The sequence below is a fragment of the Panthera uncia genome (assembly GCF_023721935.1).
Source record: "Panthera uncia isolate 11264 chromosome B2 unlocalized genomic scaffold, Puncia_PCG_1.0 HiC_scaffold_24, whole genome shotgun sequence".
In the NCBI taxonomy this organism is placed as follows: Eukaryota; Metazoa; Chordata; class Mammalia; order Carnivora; family Felidae; genus Panthera; species Panthera uncia.
This window is the reverse complement of record NW_026057580.1, coordinates 13,624,166-13,643,328: the sequence shown is the minus strand read 5'-3', so window position 1 is coordinate 13,643,328 and position 19,163 is coordinate 13,624,166. Positions and strand designations below refer to the sequence as shown.

Genomic DNA, 19,163 nt, shown 5'->3' with positions numbered 1-19,163 from the left:
TCTATGAAAATGAGAATGTTCTGACTGTAACAGTTTTCTACTAATTTATGTATGTGGGATGTTCAGGTTATGCATGGTTGGAATTGAAACTGTTCATACTCAGAATCAGTACATAGGTCTGCTGAATTAATTTTCCTCAGCGGTGATGTAATAGAAGAAATGATAAAATATTCCACGTTTAATAAATGGGTAGACTGATGGATTTCACAACACAGATATTTATGTTGTTTTGGTGTGCTATAACTAGTGATAAAGTTTCCAACTCTTTGAGGTATTTGAAGCCAAAGATGTCTCCTGGTATTTCTTCTTTGGTCATTTAGCAACAAAAATATGAGCTGTAATTAGAAACCTGGTAGCATGTTCATTACTTTTTTGTTTAATTCACATTTGTAATGTATAACTTACAGTTAAAACATTTTTTTTCATTATGGTATTTTCTGAGGAAAAGGGTATATCCTCGAGCTCCATTGTTTTAAAATAAAAGATGTCAGTTTTTCTACTCTGGAACAAGATTTTACAGGTGTGATATGGTATTGACTATTGACTTAATGATTGGGTTTAAATATGTATTAATCAGAGATGAACTTAGTCCTCGGGTTCACATTTAAACTGTGGCATGTTGAAATAATCTAGATCTCCATCTGCACATCTGAATTCATTTTGTAAAATATGGCAAACAGCTGCATTTCAATCGAAAGCTAAAACGACTGCAGGACATTAACCCATTGAGAAGATTACAGTAGGTTTTCAGTTCCATGTTAACTGTATTTATTAGAGAAAATTGACTTGAGTGCTTCTGCTTTTAACTGACTTTTTTTTTTTTTTTTTTTAAATGTCTAGGAGAAAGGAAATAAAGCATTGGGATGATAGGACTTTGATGTGTAAAGAAGTTATGTCTAAAGTTAATTATCTAAAATCAAACAAAATTTGGGTATGGGAAATAATTATTTTAAAGATTCTAATGAGCTATCAGCTCATCATGTCAGAAAAATGTTATTCACCTGCTTGATGTAAAAATTAAATAACTGACTGTGGAAGGATGATCGTGGTTATAATAAACTAGGATTGGGACCTTTTACCTCTTACCGATAAATACTCTTGATGTGAAACATTTGCAGTAGGGGGACAACTGAAGAAAGCTGTTTTAATAGGAATTAACTTTCTGAAATGTCTCCTCTTCAGAGAGAGTGAAAGCGGGGTGACTAAAGGGGCAGGCTGCTCCAGCAACGTCAACAGGACATTTGGCCACAGGATAATCCCACAGACTGACATGTCTTCAAATCTGACATGAGTCAACTTAAATCCCGTTTTTGGAGGCTGGGGTTAATACACAATCTTTGAGTTTAATGTTTTCTCCATGATAGCATAGCATATCTTTGCCAGTATTCTCTTGGGTGAGGGAAACATTTTCTGAGGTTCTTGGGAGAGCCAGGTTCCTTGTTTTTTTTTTTTTTTTTTTTTGTTTGTTTGTTTGTTTGTTTTAAATCACTGCCCTGATTCTATAGGACCGTTCCTAGAAGTAGTTGGGTTCCTATCTATTTTCCCCCAATCTTGGATTTGGTGATGTGAATTGTTTTTTGTTTTTTTTTTAAAACCTGAGTTCTAATCGTGATGCTTCTTATCCTATATTTTTGTAGAAAAAAGGACTTACTTTAAAAATCTTTGTGGAAAAGAAATCAGGCTTAACACAAGTTTATGGTCTTTAATAGCATCAGCTTTTTTATGTGCTTTAGAATTTTGGTTTTCAGGCTCAGTTTGAGTGAAACTTTTTCCCTTGTTTTTCTTTGCTCTTGCATTTGGCCTGGCCCTAAGGGCCCTCTAACTAGACCATGACTTCTGTTGGCAGATAGTTGGCTTTGCCACAGAAGGATACTGTGACACTCAGATCTAGCTAACCAGCTAGCCTGCTGTTTATCTTAGTCCTCTGTCCTGTTGACTTCTCAAAAGCTTCTTCTTTTCTTTTTTAAAGTTTATTTATTTTGCATGCGCACGTGCATGCATGCAAGGGGGCGAGGCAGAGAGAGAGGCACAGAGTCCCAAGCAGGCTTGGAGCTGCCAGCACAGAGTCTGGTGTGGGCCTTGATCCCATGAACCGTGAGATCATGACCTGAACCCAAAATCAAGATCCAGACACCAAACCAACTGAGCCACCCGGGTGCCCCAGTACTACTTTCTTTTATCATATGTTCAAATCTGCAAATTATTTTTATTGTAAGGAAATTATATTGCAACGTTTATATGGACATACAAAATAATAGCTAACATTTATTGAGCACTTACCGAGTAATAGTTGAGGCTTTTATCTACTTTTATTGTGATGTTATTTTCACTAATTCTTGTTCATAGGACTGCCACATGCATTAAATAAAACAGCATATATTAGGTTTGGCATCTACTTTTCCTATTATGCATCGGCTTAATTTTATTGGGGGAAAAAGTCACATTTTAAATTGATGAGTTAACCATAAGATAAAATATCACACTACTTACTTCTGATGTGCTGATTGACTTTATTTTTATTATTTATATTTTAGGGTTTGGTTCAAATGGGGGTTAGATTATGCATTGGTTTTCTAATTCTGTGTTTTGCAGCTGTGCAGTTCTTTGTATTAACGCTCACTTGGAACCCGAGTACATGAATAGAAAAATCAGAGTTGTTCTGTTGTTCTGGATGGAACTGGGAGGGTGTGCTTAGAGACCCCTTGGGAGCTCCCTGAAATATTGCCAGTGAACCTTAGGGCTCCCTGGAACGTATTTGGAAACCATGGAGTTCTGTTATTTTAATGACTCTTTTTCTTCCATTATTTATTGTAAAATTGGTACTAAAACGTTTATCACTTAAGTCGGTAATTTTTGATATCATATTCGACTAAGCAGTTTTTCCTTTTTGCTATTTCATTTAATAAAGAATATTAATAGGAACAAATCAGATTTATGTAAAAATTAGAAATTTAAAATTTTCTCTACTTTTGAAGTAATTTATAATTGCTTCCACTCTCCATGCACTTGTTTATAGTTAAATACATTTTGTAAGCCTTATTTCTTTTTTATTTAGATGAATAATACTGCAGCCAGCCCAATGTCTACTGCCACTTCAAGTAGTGGAAGAAGTGCGGGGAAGTCGGTAAGCTTTGCAGCAGAATTACAGAGTATGATGTGAGTATGTCTCTGCATCACACTTCTTACTATTTCAAGTTTATTCATTTGATAAAAGACAATAGAAATAACAACATTTCTAAAGCTTAACTTTGAAATGTGTACTTAACGAAGTAAAAATGCAATAGTCTCTTCATAGTTTAAATAGCCATATGTAGAAGGGGCAAAATAGGTTAATAATGCTCCAGTAGTACTGTATTTGAAAAATAAGTACTGGTTCATCTTTATAAAAGAATGAACAATCACATAAGTCGGTTTGCTCTCGTTATGATTCTCTGCTCAAATCTGTGTTATGGATTGTTTATTACTATTTTAGTTTTAGATTTAGAGGACTTTGAGGTTGATTATATTCTTGGATAGTTGAAATGTTTTCACGGAGAGGTTCTCTGTTTTTCTCAAGTATCATAATAATTCCATGAGCCTAATTTAAATTACTTTTTAGTTTTGATAATATTTGAAATCACTGTATTGCTGAATGTTGAGAAAAAACATAGAACATCTAAAAAACACGTGTGTTCTTTTTGAGAAATTGCACAATCATTCTTTCCTTAAGACTCTTTTTAGCTTAATTTCTTGTTTCTTGCATTGAGTGACATGGCAAATCTTGATATGAGGGGAGGTAGCATATTTATTAGAAATGTCTGCTGCCATATATTCGTTTTAGTTTATTCTTAGTTCAGGAGACAATTACTCGCATAAGTGGGACAACACATTATAACTCTTCTTTTCCTGTAGATACATTATTTGTGACATAGTGGGCAATTTGAAAAGAATGTTTCTGTGGAAGGTTTAAGTATCTTCCTCTTGTGGGTGTATATTGGTAGCCTTCATAGAGGGTTAACGCTATTGTGTGATGATTATTGTTCAGATACGTAGGCTGTTCTATGCTCGATAAACATAACTTTAGACAGCACTGAGAACGTTTAGGTCGTAGGTTCTCAAACCTTTTGGTGTGAGGTTCCTTTTACACTCTTAGTTGTTGAAGACCTTAAGCAGCATTTGTTTATGTGGGTTTTAATCCGTTAATATTTATTGCCCAGAGTTTAAAACTGAGGAATAAAGAATTAGTAATTTACTTGCAAAATAGTATACCTATTACGTGTTAACATAAATAGCATATCCCCTATGAAAATAGTTATATTCTTAAACCAGAAATTGATAATGTATTTTGTTAGATAAGATGAGAATAAACTTAGTATATTAAGAGTTGTATGAGGTGAACCTGGGTTTCAAATTATGGAAAATGTTAAGGGTTTTATGCTGGTATAATTTTTATATGATAAGCATTTTCATTTTAGTTTTGTAGATTTACATTAAGAATGTTTTATATTGCATTCTGTTAATTATGTTTCAGAATATCAAATGTGCTTCAGAAGGTTTACAGTAAAGTGAAGAAATTCATTTTCTTGTAGAGCTGGTTCATTGATTTACTTTGTGTTTTTGAAAGCTTTTTAATTTCAAACTCATAAGAGAGTAGGATAATGAACTCCAACTCCAATGAACTCATGAACTCCATAAAATCATCCAATTTTAACAATAATTGTGTTTTGCTAGTCCTACTTAACCTTTCTCCCTACTGTCTACTTTTCTTTCATACAATATTTTAAAGCAATTCCCAGACATCATATTTTAAAGTTGGCGGTATTTATTAAAACAATGTATTTGTTGTAAATAAAAAATAAGCTTTGTAGCATAGGTCAGCACACTATGGTCATGGGCCCATGGACTGGCTGCCTGCTTTTGAAAAGAAGATTTTATTGGACCACATCCATACTCATTTGCTATCTGTCACTGCTTTCATGCTATATGACAGAGTATTTGTGACAGAGACCATGTGGCCTGCAAAGCTGAAAATATTTACTGTATGGCCCTTTACAGAAAAGGTTTACCTGGTCTATAGAAACAGCTCTCTGTAAGAAAGCTGTATTTCCTTTTGTCATTTATACTTAGGAGAGGTTCTTCTTAGTGCATTTGATAGACTGCAGGCCACTTAAGAAAACAGAAAAAAATAAAAGCTAAATTCAGCACTTTCTTATTAAATACTTTTGCAAACATCTTCTCAACTAATGTGCTTAAGCTGGATTCAGAATGCAAAAGTTATTGTTGGCTACAGCTTTGGAAGAAATGTACATTTTCCTTCTATTTCAGACCTCTTAGAGAGACCATTCCTAATAGTTACATTCATCATTTATAGTCTGAAGTTATTTTTTTCCCCTTATGAATTGCTTCATAGAACACAAAAAAAGGGCCCAAATTGGGGGAAACTTTTCACATTTACCAATGTTTTTTATTGGTGTAAGGTTTTTAGGCTTTTGATTATATAAGAATAAGTATACATTTATTGTTGCTTATTTCACATGTGAAGTGCAGCCCTAAGTATTCATGTTTATTTTGTGTTATAGGAATTTCATTCTGTGAATCCTTACCCGCTTGTGTCCCCCCAACGACCACCAGTTCCGTTCAGCCTGTTTGTATTGTATTGCTGTTTTTATTTATTTTTTAAAAATGTTTATTTGTTTTTGTGAGAGGGAGTGAGCGAGCAGGGGAGGTGCAGGGAGAGTGGGAGACAGAATCTGAAGGAGGCCCCAGGCTCTAGGCTGTTAGCACAGAGCCCGACACGGGGCTTGAACCCACGGACAGTGAGATCATGTCCTGAGCCAAAGTCAGACGCTTAACTGACTGAACCACCCAGGTGCCCCTGTATTGCTGTTTTTTTAATCTTCTGCTGTCATTTCACCACTAATGAGCTGTTTTTCTCTTGGCTCCCTGCCCTCTAAATAAGTAACAGTATTGTGGTATCATTTCCAGGGGATAGTTGCACTGTGAAAGGTGTCTAATTGTGAAACACAAATGACATTGTCCTGATCAAATACAGAACTGGCAGCTGGTCTGTACTGTTAGCGCCTTGAGAGAATTGACCATATTTTAAGTTTGTGTTGTAAATTCTACCAGTGAAGTATTCTTTAGGAAGTGTTCTACAGATTTTAAACTAAAGGACGAGCCATCAAAGAGTTGGTGGGTTGGGGATGACAAGCAGCTTTCCCTTACCGAGTGCATATAACTCAGCACATTTGCTGTATGTTTCTTATCACAGCTCTTTGAGTAATGTGTGCTGGAAGGGCCCAAGAGGCTTTTCATTTTTAAGTTACTGAACTCAAGTAGCCTGTAAATTACAAAGTGAAATCTTTTCAATCCACATTGCAGGTATTTTAACAAACTTCTTAAGAATTTTGATTAAGAGCACTTCAAGGAGTTTTCATTGGATATTTTCTTCTTTATTTTACTCATTTATATATTTCTTGCTTTGTTATATTGTACTTTGTCAGGTTTTTGACCTGGTGATGATGCCAGGTTTCACTGCTTGGTAGCATTTAGTAATTCTCATGCAACTAAATTAAAAAAAAAATAATGGTTTTGTGTTTACACGTCACTTACATTTTATAAGAATTCTTCCAAATGAAAGTTTCATCCATATTTAAAGTTCACAGATTGAAAAGAAATTTTTTTATTCAGGAGTGTTTTTTTATATACAATAAAATTCACTCTCTTAACTGTACAGTTGTGCAAGTTTTGCATTTTTAAAAACCAACATTTATTGGCCTCCTATCTGGTGGTACCTAAATGCCTTCAGAATAGTGCAGCAATAGAGAAGGGTTGTGGAGACACGTGACTGTCATGTGATAGGATGTGAGCAATTAATTTCATGGTAGTACAAGGGAGGGAGTGATGACCTTCTGAGGGTAAGCTTCCTGAAGTCTGTGCTTCTGACTGCTTCCTGGAGTGCCTTTAAGTATTCTGTGAGCATCTCAAACTTAGTATGTCCCAAACTGAACTAGTACAGTAAGATTTGCTTCTTTTCCTGGGAATTTTTGGGGTATATAGCAAAATCTGTTTATTCATTGCTGCATTAGACTAGGGCAGAGTTGTCTATGTAAAATGGTATCTTTTGGCTATTATTTAACATTATAAGTTTTGAGCTGTGAGAGAATTCTGTTCCCAGTTCTATCCTCACGCTAATCTGTCTTTAAAGAGACCTGATATGTAAACATAGGAATTAGTAATAGATGTTCATTAAACTCACACAGGGTTGCTTCAAATATTGAGTATCCCTACTGTGTTTAAGTTTTTTAGGAAATTGGAGAAAAATTCTTAAAGGTAAACAGTGCTGACATTTATTACACCTTCAGGGATGCTTTAATAATACTGATGATCATAGTGAATGCTTGTGTAGAGCATAATGTGTACCAGGCACTTCCTGAATGCTTCCGTATACCATTTCGTTTCTTTCTTTCATTTTTTTTTTTTTTAAATGTTTATTTTTGAGAGAGAGAGACAGCATGTGAGCAGGGCAGGGACAGAGAGAGAGGGAGACACAGATCTGAAGCAGGCTCCAGGCTCTGAGCCGTCAGCACAAAGCCCAGCGCGGAGCTGGAACTCACGAACTGCGAGATCATGACCTGAGCCGAAATCGGGAGCTTAACCGACTGGGCCACCCAGGCCCACCCCCCCATCCCCCCCATTTCATTTAATTTTCACACAGCCCCATGAGGTGAATACTGTTACTCCCCTCTCACAGATTAGAGGAGGAAATGGAGACGCAAAAGTTAGTAACTTGCAAAAAATTGCCATTATAATAAGTGGCAAAACCTGGTGTTTAAGCCTGGGAGTGTAACTCCATCAGAGTCTGTGCTTTGATGTATTATGCTAAACTACATTTCAGTCAATAAAACTTTGATTCTGATCTATGAAGTTTAGTTTACAAATGAATGTTTATTAATTTATGTGTGAGTAGTGTACTGTAATGAAGTAATGACAAAGCTGAATTATTAGTATTAATTAGTGTTATTAGTAATGAGGTCTAATTTTTATAAGAAGTATTGGAATGTTATTTTCATATACTCATAGCATTTATTTCAGTTTCCTATACCTGACCACCAAATCACTTTAAGCAAGGCCATGTCAGTAACAAAGAGAAAGTATAATTTTTCATTGAAATTGTATACTTATTACTTACATGCTCCTTATTGGATGCTCCTATTTGTGATATGTCATAATTTTGGATATGGCTACATGGTTGAATATTTAATGTAATATTTAACATAATGTGGATATTTAAATGTACCTTTTATATTTTATCACTATTAACTAATACTTTAATTCCTGATTCCTGATAATTTAAATTACACTGAAATACGTGGATGAACTTATCCTTGTACTTTTTGTGGAATGCATCTATTTGGAATATTTTACTATATACATTGGTTTATAGATACAACAATAATGAGGATTTTCAAATTACTTGAAATGGGTCACAATCTTTCCTTCTGAAAGTGAGAAAATGCTAAAGCTGATTGAGAACGCAAAAGCGCTGTGTAACTGAAAGTTGGTTATACTGGGGCGCCTGGGTAGCTCAGTCGGTTAAGTGGCCGACTTCGGCTCAGGTCGTGATCTTGCGGTCCGTGAGTTCAAGTTCCGCGTCGGGCTCTGTGCTGACCGCTCAGAGCCTGGAGCCTGTTTCAGATTCTGTGTCTCCCTCTCTCTCTGACCCTCCCCCGTTCATGCTCTGTCTCTCCCTGTCTCAAAAATAAATAAACGTTAAAAAAAAAAAAAAAAAAAAAAGAAAGTTGGTTATACTTATTTTCCTTTCAGAAATAAAAATAAGGAAATGTTCAAGTTGCTACATCCAACTGAATGAAGTCCTTGCATTGAACAAGCGTGTCATCTTATAAATGGGACAAAATACAGTTTTGAATTTGTGCTGAAATACCTCTATCAGTTATCTCATGAAAAGAAAGTTAGTAGGCCTTTGAGTTGAGGATAGTATGTCTGTCTCTAATTAGGGAGAAAAACGTGTTGCTCAGTCTTAGAAATGAATCCTTAAAATTCAGAGAAAGAGTCATTTTGGTAATTTTATATTAAGTATTCTTAGTAAGATAGGGAAAAATAGGTAAAAATTCGTAGATTCGTTATTCTAAAATTGCAGTGTAGTTGCAAATTATGAGACTGGAGAACGGGAATACTGGTTCTGAGCTAGTTTGATGGTGAACCAGGACCTAGCAGATACACAGTTGTGTATAGACTTCACTTGTCTTTAGTGTGAACATTCATGCATTCCACTGTGTTCCTGAGCGCTTGCCTAGACTCTGAGAGTGTCATATACATATATATATATATATATACACATATATATATATATATATATATATATATATATATATATATTAAATGCTTATTTACTTATTTTGAGAGGGAGAGAGCTCGAGCAGGAGAGAGGCAAAGAGAGGGAGAATCCCAAGCAGGCTCCATGCTGTCGGTGTAGAGCCTGACCCAGGGCTCCATCCGATGAACCATGAGATCATGACGAGCTGAAATCTAGTCAGACACCTAACTGACACTGCCACCCAGGTGCCCCCCCCACCCTTTTTTAATGTTTATTTATTTTGAGAGAGAGAGCATGTGTGAGCTGGGGAGGGGTAGAGACAGAGAAAGAGGGGTAGAGGGAGAGCATCTAGCATATGATTTATTGACACTATTCTTTCTAAAACCTGAAAACTTCCAAATTTGAAATACATTTCTCAGATAAGGGATTGTGGACTTGCATCTACTTTGTAGGGTTTATTTGAAGATGAAATGAGATACTCAGTCAAAGCACATAGTTCTTGTTCCTGGCACATAGTACATACTCTCCTGTTAGTTGTTGCCATCATCTTATAAAAAATGTTATCAGCTGGGGTGTCTGGGTGGCTCGGTTGGTTGGGTGTCTGGCTTCGGCTCAGGTCATGAGCTCGAGGTTAGTGGGTTCAAGCCCCACGTCGGGCTCTGTGCTGACAGCAGAGAGCCTGGAGCCTGCTTTGTTTTCTGTGTCTCCCTCTCTCTCTGCCCCTCCCCTGCTTGCATTCGGTCTCTGTCTCTCTCTCAAAAATAAACAAACATTAAAAAAACTTAAAAAAACGGGCGGGCGCCTGGGTGGCTCAGTGGGTTAAGTGTCCGACTTCGCTCAGGTCATGATCTCAGGTTTGTGAGTTCGTGCCCCGCGTCAGGCTCTGTGCTGACAGCTCAGAGCCTGGAGCCTGCTTTAGATTCTGTGTCTCCCTCTTTCTCTGCCCCTCCCTGCTCGTACTGTGTTTCAAAAATAAACACTAAAAAAACTTAAAAAAACCTCAAAAAAACCAAAAAAATGTATCATCAACATATGATTAGGAAACTTATAAAAATGTAAGTGTAGGGGCAGATGTTTGCAGTTTTATGGGAATAATTTTCATAATCACAGAGAAAAATGATTTGTCTACATTATAGCCTGTTGTCCAGTAGAACTGTCTGCGGTGATGGAAATTTCTATTTCTGTGCTCTCCAATATGATAGCCACTAAACACATGTGCCTACTGAATACATTAAATGAGTATATTCGACAACCTAAAAGAAATATGGAAAATACAAATTATACATTGACTACTACTTTTCTGGGATGCTTGCTTATATTTTTACCGAAATTGGGAAAATACATACTACATGTTATGACTTTTTTTTTGGATTTAATATTTACTTTTAAGTGCTGTTACCAGTTTTACTTTTTACTTCTTCCTCTTTGATTGTGGCTGTCATTGTCCCACAGTTCTTTAAAGATTTGGGGATATTAATTTTTGGTTACTTTGGCAGGTCGGATTTGATTGTGAAGTTTAACATTACATTAATGTTCCGTTTTATAGAAAGTACAGATAATTAATACTGAAGTGTTAATTTCTTGAAAACGTTCCTTTGTGAATTTATATATTCTTTGTCTTACTGAAAATCCCACGACTATTACTCTGAACGTATTGTATTGTACTTGATTATCATGCCAATGTGCATTTAGCTATATTTACAGAATTACTGGTAGCTGCAAAGTTAGCATTATGTTATGAATTATTAAGTCAAGTCATTTTTTTAACATGCTGAGATTTTGAAAACTTGTTATTTTTAAATGTACCAAATTCAAAATTAATCTTTAGGAACAGTAGTGGGTAGGGGCGCCTGGCTGGTTAAGTCGGTAGAGTGTACGACCCTTGATCTGGGAGTTGTGTGTTCAAGCCCCAGGCTGGGTGTAGAGATTACTTTAAAAATACAAACAAAAATCTTAAAAATAGTAGTGGATAAAAATGGATTCTTTAGTACAGCAAATATATCAGAAAGTGGTTAGTAATTTTGGATAGGAAATGAAAATTTGATATCTACTATCACGTATTGATTATGTCCTAACAATAAAGTCTGTTGATACAGGATGTAAATGATTCCTAAAATGAAAAAGATATAATTTCATATAAAATAATAATAGATTTTTAATATAAGGGAATGAATCTTTTTTAGTTGATAGTTTGTTGGGTCTAAGGTTTCATGACCATTTTTAAGTTGGCTGACACACAGCTCTGATTGATTCTCTAGGTGTGAGACTGATACGTAGTTTTGCGTTACATCCAAGGACATGAGAATTGATTTATTTTGTGATGTATTTTAACATGTTAACATATATATTAATACGTTTGTATATGTTTTTGATATACTAAGATACATCACAAAAATTTATATATTGGTATGAGTGTGCTGCCTTTTGCAAATGTATACTTTTTGACATCACTGCATAGATATTTAGAAAATCTTAAAGTATCATGTGCCTTTTTGAGAATACTGTAGTCATTAGGTTTTCTGAGTGGCATAACCGTTTTTTTTTCCTGGGACAGAATATAGTTTACAAACCACTGTTCTAGGGAAGAGAAGTGAGAACCAACCCTTAATCTTTGACTGCTTTCTTCCTCTTTTTTTCTCATTGATTTCTCTGTCTTGAAAGAACAATATATTTTACCATGGCTGGAACAGTGTTCGTAGCCTTTTGTGACTTTTCCCTACTCCTGTTTTACGTGGGTTAGGAATGTGTGTCTAATAGGGATAACAATGCACTGGTAATATATTTCTGCCAATTATGGGTTAAATTAAACTTTTTGGGCTGGTCTGGCAATCAATTGATACTTATTTCTTCAACAAAAACAGCATTCTTTTTGTGTGGAAATACACTCAGTCAAACTTGGAGTACAACCCATTTCTAAGTCAAATACTGTATTTTTTTATTCTGCCTCTTCCAACCTAGAATTTGGGTTTCATAATATCCTGTATATCTCTAATCCTTTGGAAGGATATGAACAGAGGTAATATCTGTTTTTAATATACAGTAAAACTTATCTGGAATTTATAATATAATAAAATTTGAGTAATTTAAAGGGTAAATTAATATAAAGGACGATAATGCCACATCTGAGTGATTTACATAGCATGATACAGTGGAAAGGGTTGTAGATTTGCAGTCGCGAGATCTCGGTTCACTTCTGTGTTGGTGGGTTTTATATATTAAGAACAAAATAACCTCCCTTACCCACCCCCGCCAAAAAAAACCTAAAACCCTAAAACCTAAACCCTAAAACCATGGAAATGTTATGGGTAGGAATTGTTATATCTATATTTTATTTATAATGAAATGTCTTTTATATTTCCTTATTATAGAAGCAGTTCATGTGTTTTTCTGAAAAGAAAAGATATCAGGGGATATAGAAAGAACCTAAAGAACATTTTAAACTCACTGGGTTAAAAGCACTGTTAATGCTTTGGTATTTATCTTTCTAGTTCCTTTCCAATGCATATAAAAAATAAACACCAAAAGCTCATATTGTAACTGCTATTGTATAACTTGGATTTTTACTTGTATAATACCATAAGCTCTTTCCATATTGATAAATATATTTAATGTCATTATCTTTATAGCTGCAGTGTGTATTTTTCTAATATTTCAGCATTACAGATAGAATTGTAATGAACTTTCATTATATACAGATATAGAGCTATTCCCCTCCTTTTTTCTCTTCTCCCCCCACCCAGTGTTTTCTCTCTATCTCTGTACCCTGTGTGTGTGTGTGTGTGTGTGTGTGTGTGTGTGTGTATGTGTGTATGCATGTGTGTATCTTTGAGCGTGTGACTGGATATTTTGTTAGGACTAATTCTTTTAAGGTTTTTGTTGACCTTCCATAAAGGCTTTAATGAAATGTAATTCTACCAATAGTGTATATAATATATACCTTGCCAATATTGAGTAATGTGACATATATATGTTTACATTTATTTATATGTAAATCAATATATAATTGAAGTAAATTCACAATATTGTTAGTTTCAGGTGTACAACATGATTTAATAATTCTGTATATTACTCAGTGCTCATCATGATAAGCGTAGACACCATCTATCACTATACAACATTATTATAGTATTATTGGCCATAATCCCTATGATGTACTTCTCATCTCCATGACTAATTTATTTTATAATTGGAAGTTTGTATCTCTTAATGTGTTAATCTATTTGCCCATTGCTGAGTCCACTTCCCCTCTGGCAACCACCGGTTTCTACTCTATATTTAAGAGTCAGTTGTTTTACTTATTCATCTGTTTTGTTTTTTAGATTTCACATATATGTGAAATCATACAGTCTTTGTCTGACTTATTTCACTTAACGTAGTACCTCTAGGTCTATCCATCTTGTTGTAAATGGCAAGACCTCATTATTTTTTTATGGCTGAGTAATAATCCATTGTATATATATACCACATCTTCTTTATCCATTCACCAGTTGGTGGACACTTGGGTTGCTTCCATACCTCAGCTATTGTGAGTAATGCTGCAGTAAACATAGGGGTGCCTGTATCTTTTCAAATTAGTGTTTTCATTTTCTTTGGGTAAATACCAAGTAGTAGAATTACGGATCATATAATATTTCTATTTTTAAGTTTTTTTTTTTTTTTAATTTTTTTTTTCAACATTTTTTATTTATTTTTGGGACAGAGAGAGACAGAGCATGAACGGGGGAGGGGCAGAGAGAGAGGGAGACACAGAATCGGAAACAGGCTCCAGGCTCTGAGCCATCAGCCCAGAGCCTGACGCGGGGCTCGAACTCACGGACCGTGAGATCGTGACCTGGCTGAAGTCGGACGCTTAACCGACTGCGCCACCCAGGCGCCCCCCTATTTTTAAGTTTTTGAAGAACCTCCATACTGTTTTCCAGTGGCTGCACCAATTTACATTCTTCAGAGCAAGGCATGAGGTTCCTTTTTCTCCATATCCTTGCCAAGACTTGCTGTTTCTTTTTGATGCAAGCCATTCTGACTGGTGTGAGGTTATCTCACTGGTTTTAATTTGCATTTCTCTGATGCTTAGTGATGTTGAACATCTTTTCATGTGTCTGTTGGCCACCTGTATGGATTCTTTGGAAAAATGTCTATTCAGGTCTTCTGCCTTTTTTTCCATGAGATTTTTGCTATTTTGATGTTGAGTTGTGTCAGTTTTTGGTATATTTTGGATATTAATCCCTTATTGCATCTATTATTTGCAAATATCTTCTTCCATTCAGTAGGTTGCCTTTTGTTTTAATGATGTTTTCCTTTGCTGTGCAAAAGCTTTTTATATATTGTTGTTGTCCTAATAGTTTGTTTTTGCCTTTTTTCCCTTTGTGGGAGGAGATGTATCTATAGATATGTTGCTAAGGCCAGTGTCTGAGAGATTACTACCTGTGTTTTCTTGTAGGAGTTTTATGGTTTCAGGTCTCACATTTAATTTTTAATTCATTTTGAATTTATTTTTGTGTATGGTGTAAGAAAGTGGTCCAATTTATTTTGAATGTAGATGTCCCATTTTCCCTGTACCATTTATTGAAAAGACTGTCTTTTCCCATTGTATATTCTTGCCTCTTTTGTCATAGATTAATTGACCATATAGATGTGGGTTTATCTCTGGACTCTCCATCCTGTTTCATTGGTCTATGTGTCTGTGTTTTTTGCTAGTACCATACCATTTTGATTACTATAGCTTTGTAGTATAGTTGGAAATCTGGGCTTGTGATACCTCCAGCTTTGTTCTTTCTCAAGATTGCTTTGGGTATTTGATGTTTTTTGTGGTTTTGTTTATATATGCTTACATTTATATATATTTTTATTCATAAGTATTTTAAGTACATATATTGTCATGAAAGAATTATTCAGTTTAGTTTTTAATTGGTAATACATTCACACATTTAAAAATAGTCACAGTTATTCAGTGAAACGTTCTCTTGACATTGTTGCCTGTTTTTTACCCTCTGAGTTACAACTTCTTTCCTGTGTATTCTTCCAGTTTGTCTACATATAAACACATATGAATATGTTCTTATTTTTCCTTTTTACACATGGAGTAACATGTTATAGACATTCTTTTGTATTTATTTAAAAAAAGTTTTGGGGTGCCTGGGTGGCTCAATCAGTTAAGCGTCCAACTCTTTCTTGGTTTTGTCTCAGGTCATGATCTCACAGTTCATGAGTTTGAGCCCTGCATCAGGCTCTGCACTGACAGCACTGAGCCTACATGGGATTCTCTCTCCCTGTCTCTCTACCCCTCGTCTGCTCTGTCTCTCAAAATAAACTTATTTATTATTAAAAATATAGTAAATTTTATATAATAATTTTAATATAAAATATTTAATATAAAAATAATAATTATTATTAAATAAAAAAAATTTTTTAAAAACGCATCAGGAGACCTCTGCATAGCAACATAAACAGAAGACAGAAAGAATGTGTTTAAGGTCTTCTAGTGTTTTGTAGTTGAGTTATTGTTTGATGAACTTGAGAGCCTAAATAAACACAAGGGAGCCCTTTATTATTCAAAGGAAACTGAGGCAACTTCTAAATGTGTTACTTAACGCAGAAAAGGTAATAAGATCTTCATACTGATAAACAAAAAGAAGGAACAAAAGCAATCTGTAATCCCTTACCAAGAGAGAGTCTTATACTTTGGTGTGTGTTTATGTGTCTGATATAATTTATTTAAGTTTTTAGTAATTTTTAGCTATTGCTGTGATTTTTGGTAATCTTCCTTCTTTCCACCCCAACTTAATATACTGTGAATGGTTTCTATGTTATTAGACAATTATTTTATTATATAGATATCTTTCATGCTATTAATCCCTTGTTATTGAACCATTTGATTATTTCCAGGTTTTCTACTTTTATTAAAAATAACGTAATAAGATCTTGATACCTATTACCTTAAAATCTTAGAAGAACTTTTGAATCTAAAAGCCTTTTTGATAGTAACTTCCTAATTTTTCTTCCAAGAAAATTGGACTGATTTATATTTCCATCAGCAGTTATGAGAATATCCCTCTCCATCTCTCTCTGATATTTAATAGTTGTGCTATTTTACAGCTTTTCTTTGACTACTGAGTTTGAAAATATTTTAGCCATTTATATTTCTTTATTTGTGGGCAGTTGTTCCTATTCTTAGCACAATTTTACTGGGTTCTTGTTTTTCCCTATTGTTTACTGAAGCTTTTAATATATTAAAGGCATTGGCCCTTTGTTGATCGTAATATGGAAGTCTCTCCACCCTACTCCCCATCTTTTGGTTTCTTTAAGGTTTGTCTATAGTGAGTGATTTCTTTTCAATATGTAAGTTTTCATTTTTAATGTAGCTAAATCAGTCTTATACTTTATTGCTTCTGCCTTTGACAGGAAGTCCTACCCTCAATTTTTGTACATATCTTCTGGTACTTATATTTCAGGTTTTTAATTTCTACAGTTTAATATTTTATCCATTATTTTGTTGTATAGTGTCAAAGAGGGTTCTAAGTTAAAACAGTTTTTAGATTGGGTTGCCAGTGGTCTAACCACCATAAATTATATAAGCCTTCCTTTTCCCTCAATTGAAATGCTACCTTTATCAGATAATAAATTATTATTTTTGAGCTTTCTGCTTTGTTCTATTAAATTGTCTATTCCTTTGCCAGTACTACATTACTTTAGTTATTATAGCTTCTTAATATGTTTTAAAATTTGCTATTATAGTTCAGGGTCATCCGCATAACTTTTCCATTTAAAATATTTCTTGTCTCTTTTCCTATTTTTATTCTTCCAGATGAATTTTTAGGGATCATTTTATCAAGTTCCAAAACAAATTCTAAGTGCAAATTTTAAGCAGTTTCATTTTTCTTTTCTTTTTATGCTTTCTTGCTGTATACTCGGATTTCAGACATTGGTCTTTTGGTCTTTGCAGTTCATTTTACTTTTAAAGTTGATTAATGAAATAATTTTACATTTGGAACGTTTATTTGAAACAACACTGGATGGAAACTAATGAATGAGTTGGTTAACTAGTGTATGATTAGAGACTCCGAAGAACTTCTCCGTTTTCTTTAATATTTGTTTTTCTTGCTTGAATGTAGAATTGTGCTATGCCTACAATATGTAAAAATCAGCCAAACTATCCCCTCAATTTTAAATCATGCAGTTATTGTCTTAATTTTGAATGGTGAACATGACAGGAAACAAAAGACTAGTTTAATTTTTTCATAGCTATGTAAAATTGTATTCCGACAAATGCAATTATTTATATATAAGGGTGTATATGCAATATAAGTTCTAGAGAGTAACTGTAGTTAATATATTTATTATGTAAATACATGAGCTAATTTAAGCCATCCATTGGATTTTATTTTGACCATATTAACGAACATATTTTATAGTAGATCTATGCACATTTATTACCGTATATAAACTGAATACTAGGTCCAATTTAATCTTTTTTAAACTGAAATTTCATTGTTAATATCATGTGTTGTAGTCCACTTGTAATGTAGTGATGCCCCAGGGCACCACAGAGCTACTTTGCTCCTATGATAAATGATCCTGCTTTGCTACGCTGTTTGATTTTACATATTTTTATAGTTTTTTTTTACGTTTTCTCTCTTCTTTGCAGCTACTAATTTTGTTGCTGTCAGTGTGCCCCACTTTGGCAGTGTTTCACTTCCCCCTTTTTTGAAAGCTGCTTCACCAGTCTACAAGAGACTAGCAGTCAAATTTATTAGATTTGTATTTAAAAGAAGAGTTCATAAACTCGGAAAGCCAGAGACACTCTTCTGAGAAAAATCATATGATCTTTGGTGCATAAACTTAGTATCAATTTTGAGAGCTGAGTTTACTTACTTCTTAGTTCTGGTTTTGGCTGTATTTTTAATAGCTGGAATTGTCAGATGGCAGGTCAAAGTTTATTTGTAAGTCCTATGTTTAGGCCTAGATCTGTTTTCCCAATGAAACCGTGTGAGGAATTTTAGTTAGATTGGTGGGTTAGTTCAGTACACACAACATTTTTTCTTTTACCCATAAAAAATGTCTAAAGCAATATTTTCAGCTGTGCCTAATTATTATTCAAACCATTTTGAAGCAGTAGGCAAGACCACTGGCTGAGGTAGGTGAGGATGGGAAGTCGGGAAGCCGGAGGGGAGGGTAAAGGTTTGTAATGGTAAAGGAAGTTAGGGAGTGAAAGCTTCTTAGGAATATGCTTAGTCTTGCCTAAGTTGTCATGGACTCAGCATTTACAAGGGCTCTGACAGTGAGGTGGTATAATTTCTATAACAGTGCTTAGATGCTGGGTATGGGACTGGAAAAGAAAGATGATTAGTGATTTGAAGGCAGATGTGGCAGAAGCATATTGAAATTTAAGATGTTCTAATCACTGAGACTAGGCTGGTGGGGAAGGATGGGTAGAAAGTACGAGAGAGCTGATTAATTTGTAGAAAAACGGGAGAAAGAGAAGGGTGTGGAAACTGCAGTGACGTATAAAAGTAAGTAGTTTGGACGTGGTAATTAAGAGAGCTGAAGGAAGGTGCGTCTGGGTGGCTCAGTTGGTGAAGCATCTGACTTCAGTTCAGGTCATCATGATCTCGCAGCTCGTGGGTTCGAGCCCCATGTCAGAATCTGTGCTGACAGCTCAGAGCCAGCCTTCAGATTCTGTGTCACCCCCTCTCTCTCTGCCCATCCCCTGCGCACACTCTTTTTCTCTCTCTCAAAAATAAATGAACATTAAAAAAATTTTAAAAAAAGAGAGCTGAAGGAATAGAAAATGTAACAAAATAGAAGCATCAGCTTGGACATCCCTTCCTCTAGGAAGACTTTCCTGGCCTAT

General features: G+C 34.8%; 2 protein-coding genes across 7 annotated transcripts in view; one reads left to right on the top strand and one right to left on the bottom strand.

Moving 5' to 3' along the window:
* SUPT3H (SPT3 homolog, SAGA and STAGA complex component) overlaps positions 1 to 19,163 on the top strand; it is a 537,375-nt gene that overhangs the window by 9,400 nt on the left and 508,812 nt on the right. For both annotated transcript variants that reach the window (XM_049652810.1, XM_049652809.1), the window contains exon 2: positions 3,056 to 3,156. In XM_049652810.1, the coding sequence (XP_049508767.1) occupies positions 3,056 to 3,156 (101 nt within the window). The remainder of the gene's footprint in view (positions 1 to 3,055; positions 3,157 to 19,163) is intronic.
* RUNX2 (RUNX family transcription factor 2) overlaps positions 1 to 19,163 on the bottom strand; it is a 258,972-nt gene that overhangs the window by 212,174 nt on the left and 27,635 nt on the right. The gene's annotated exons all lie outside the window — the stretch shown is intronic.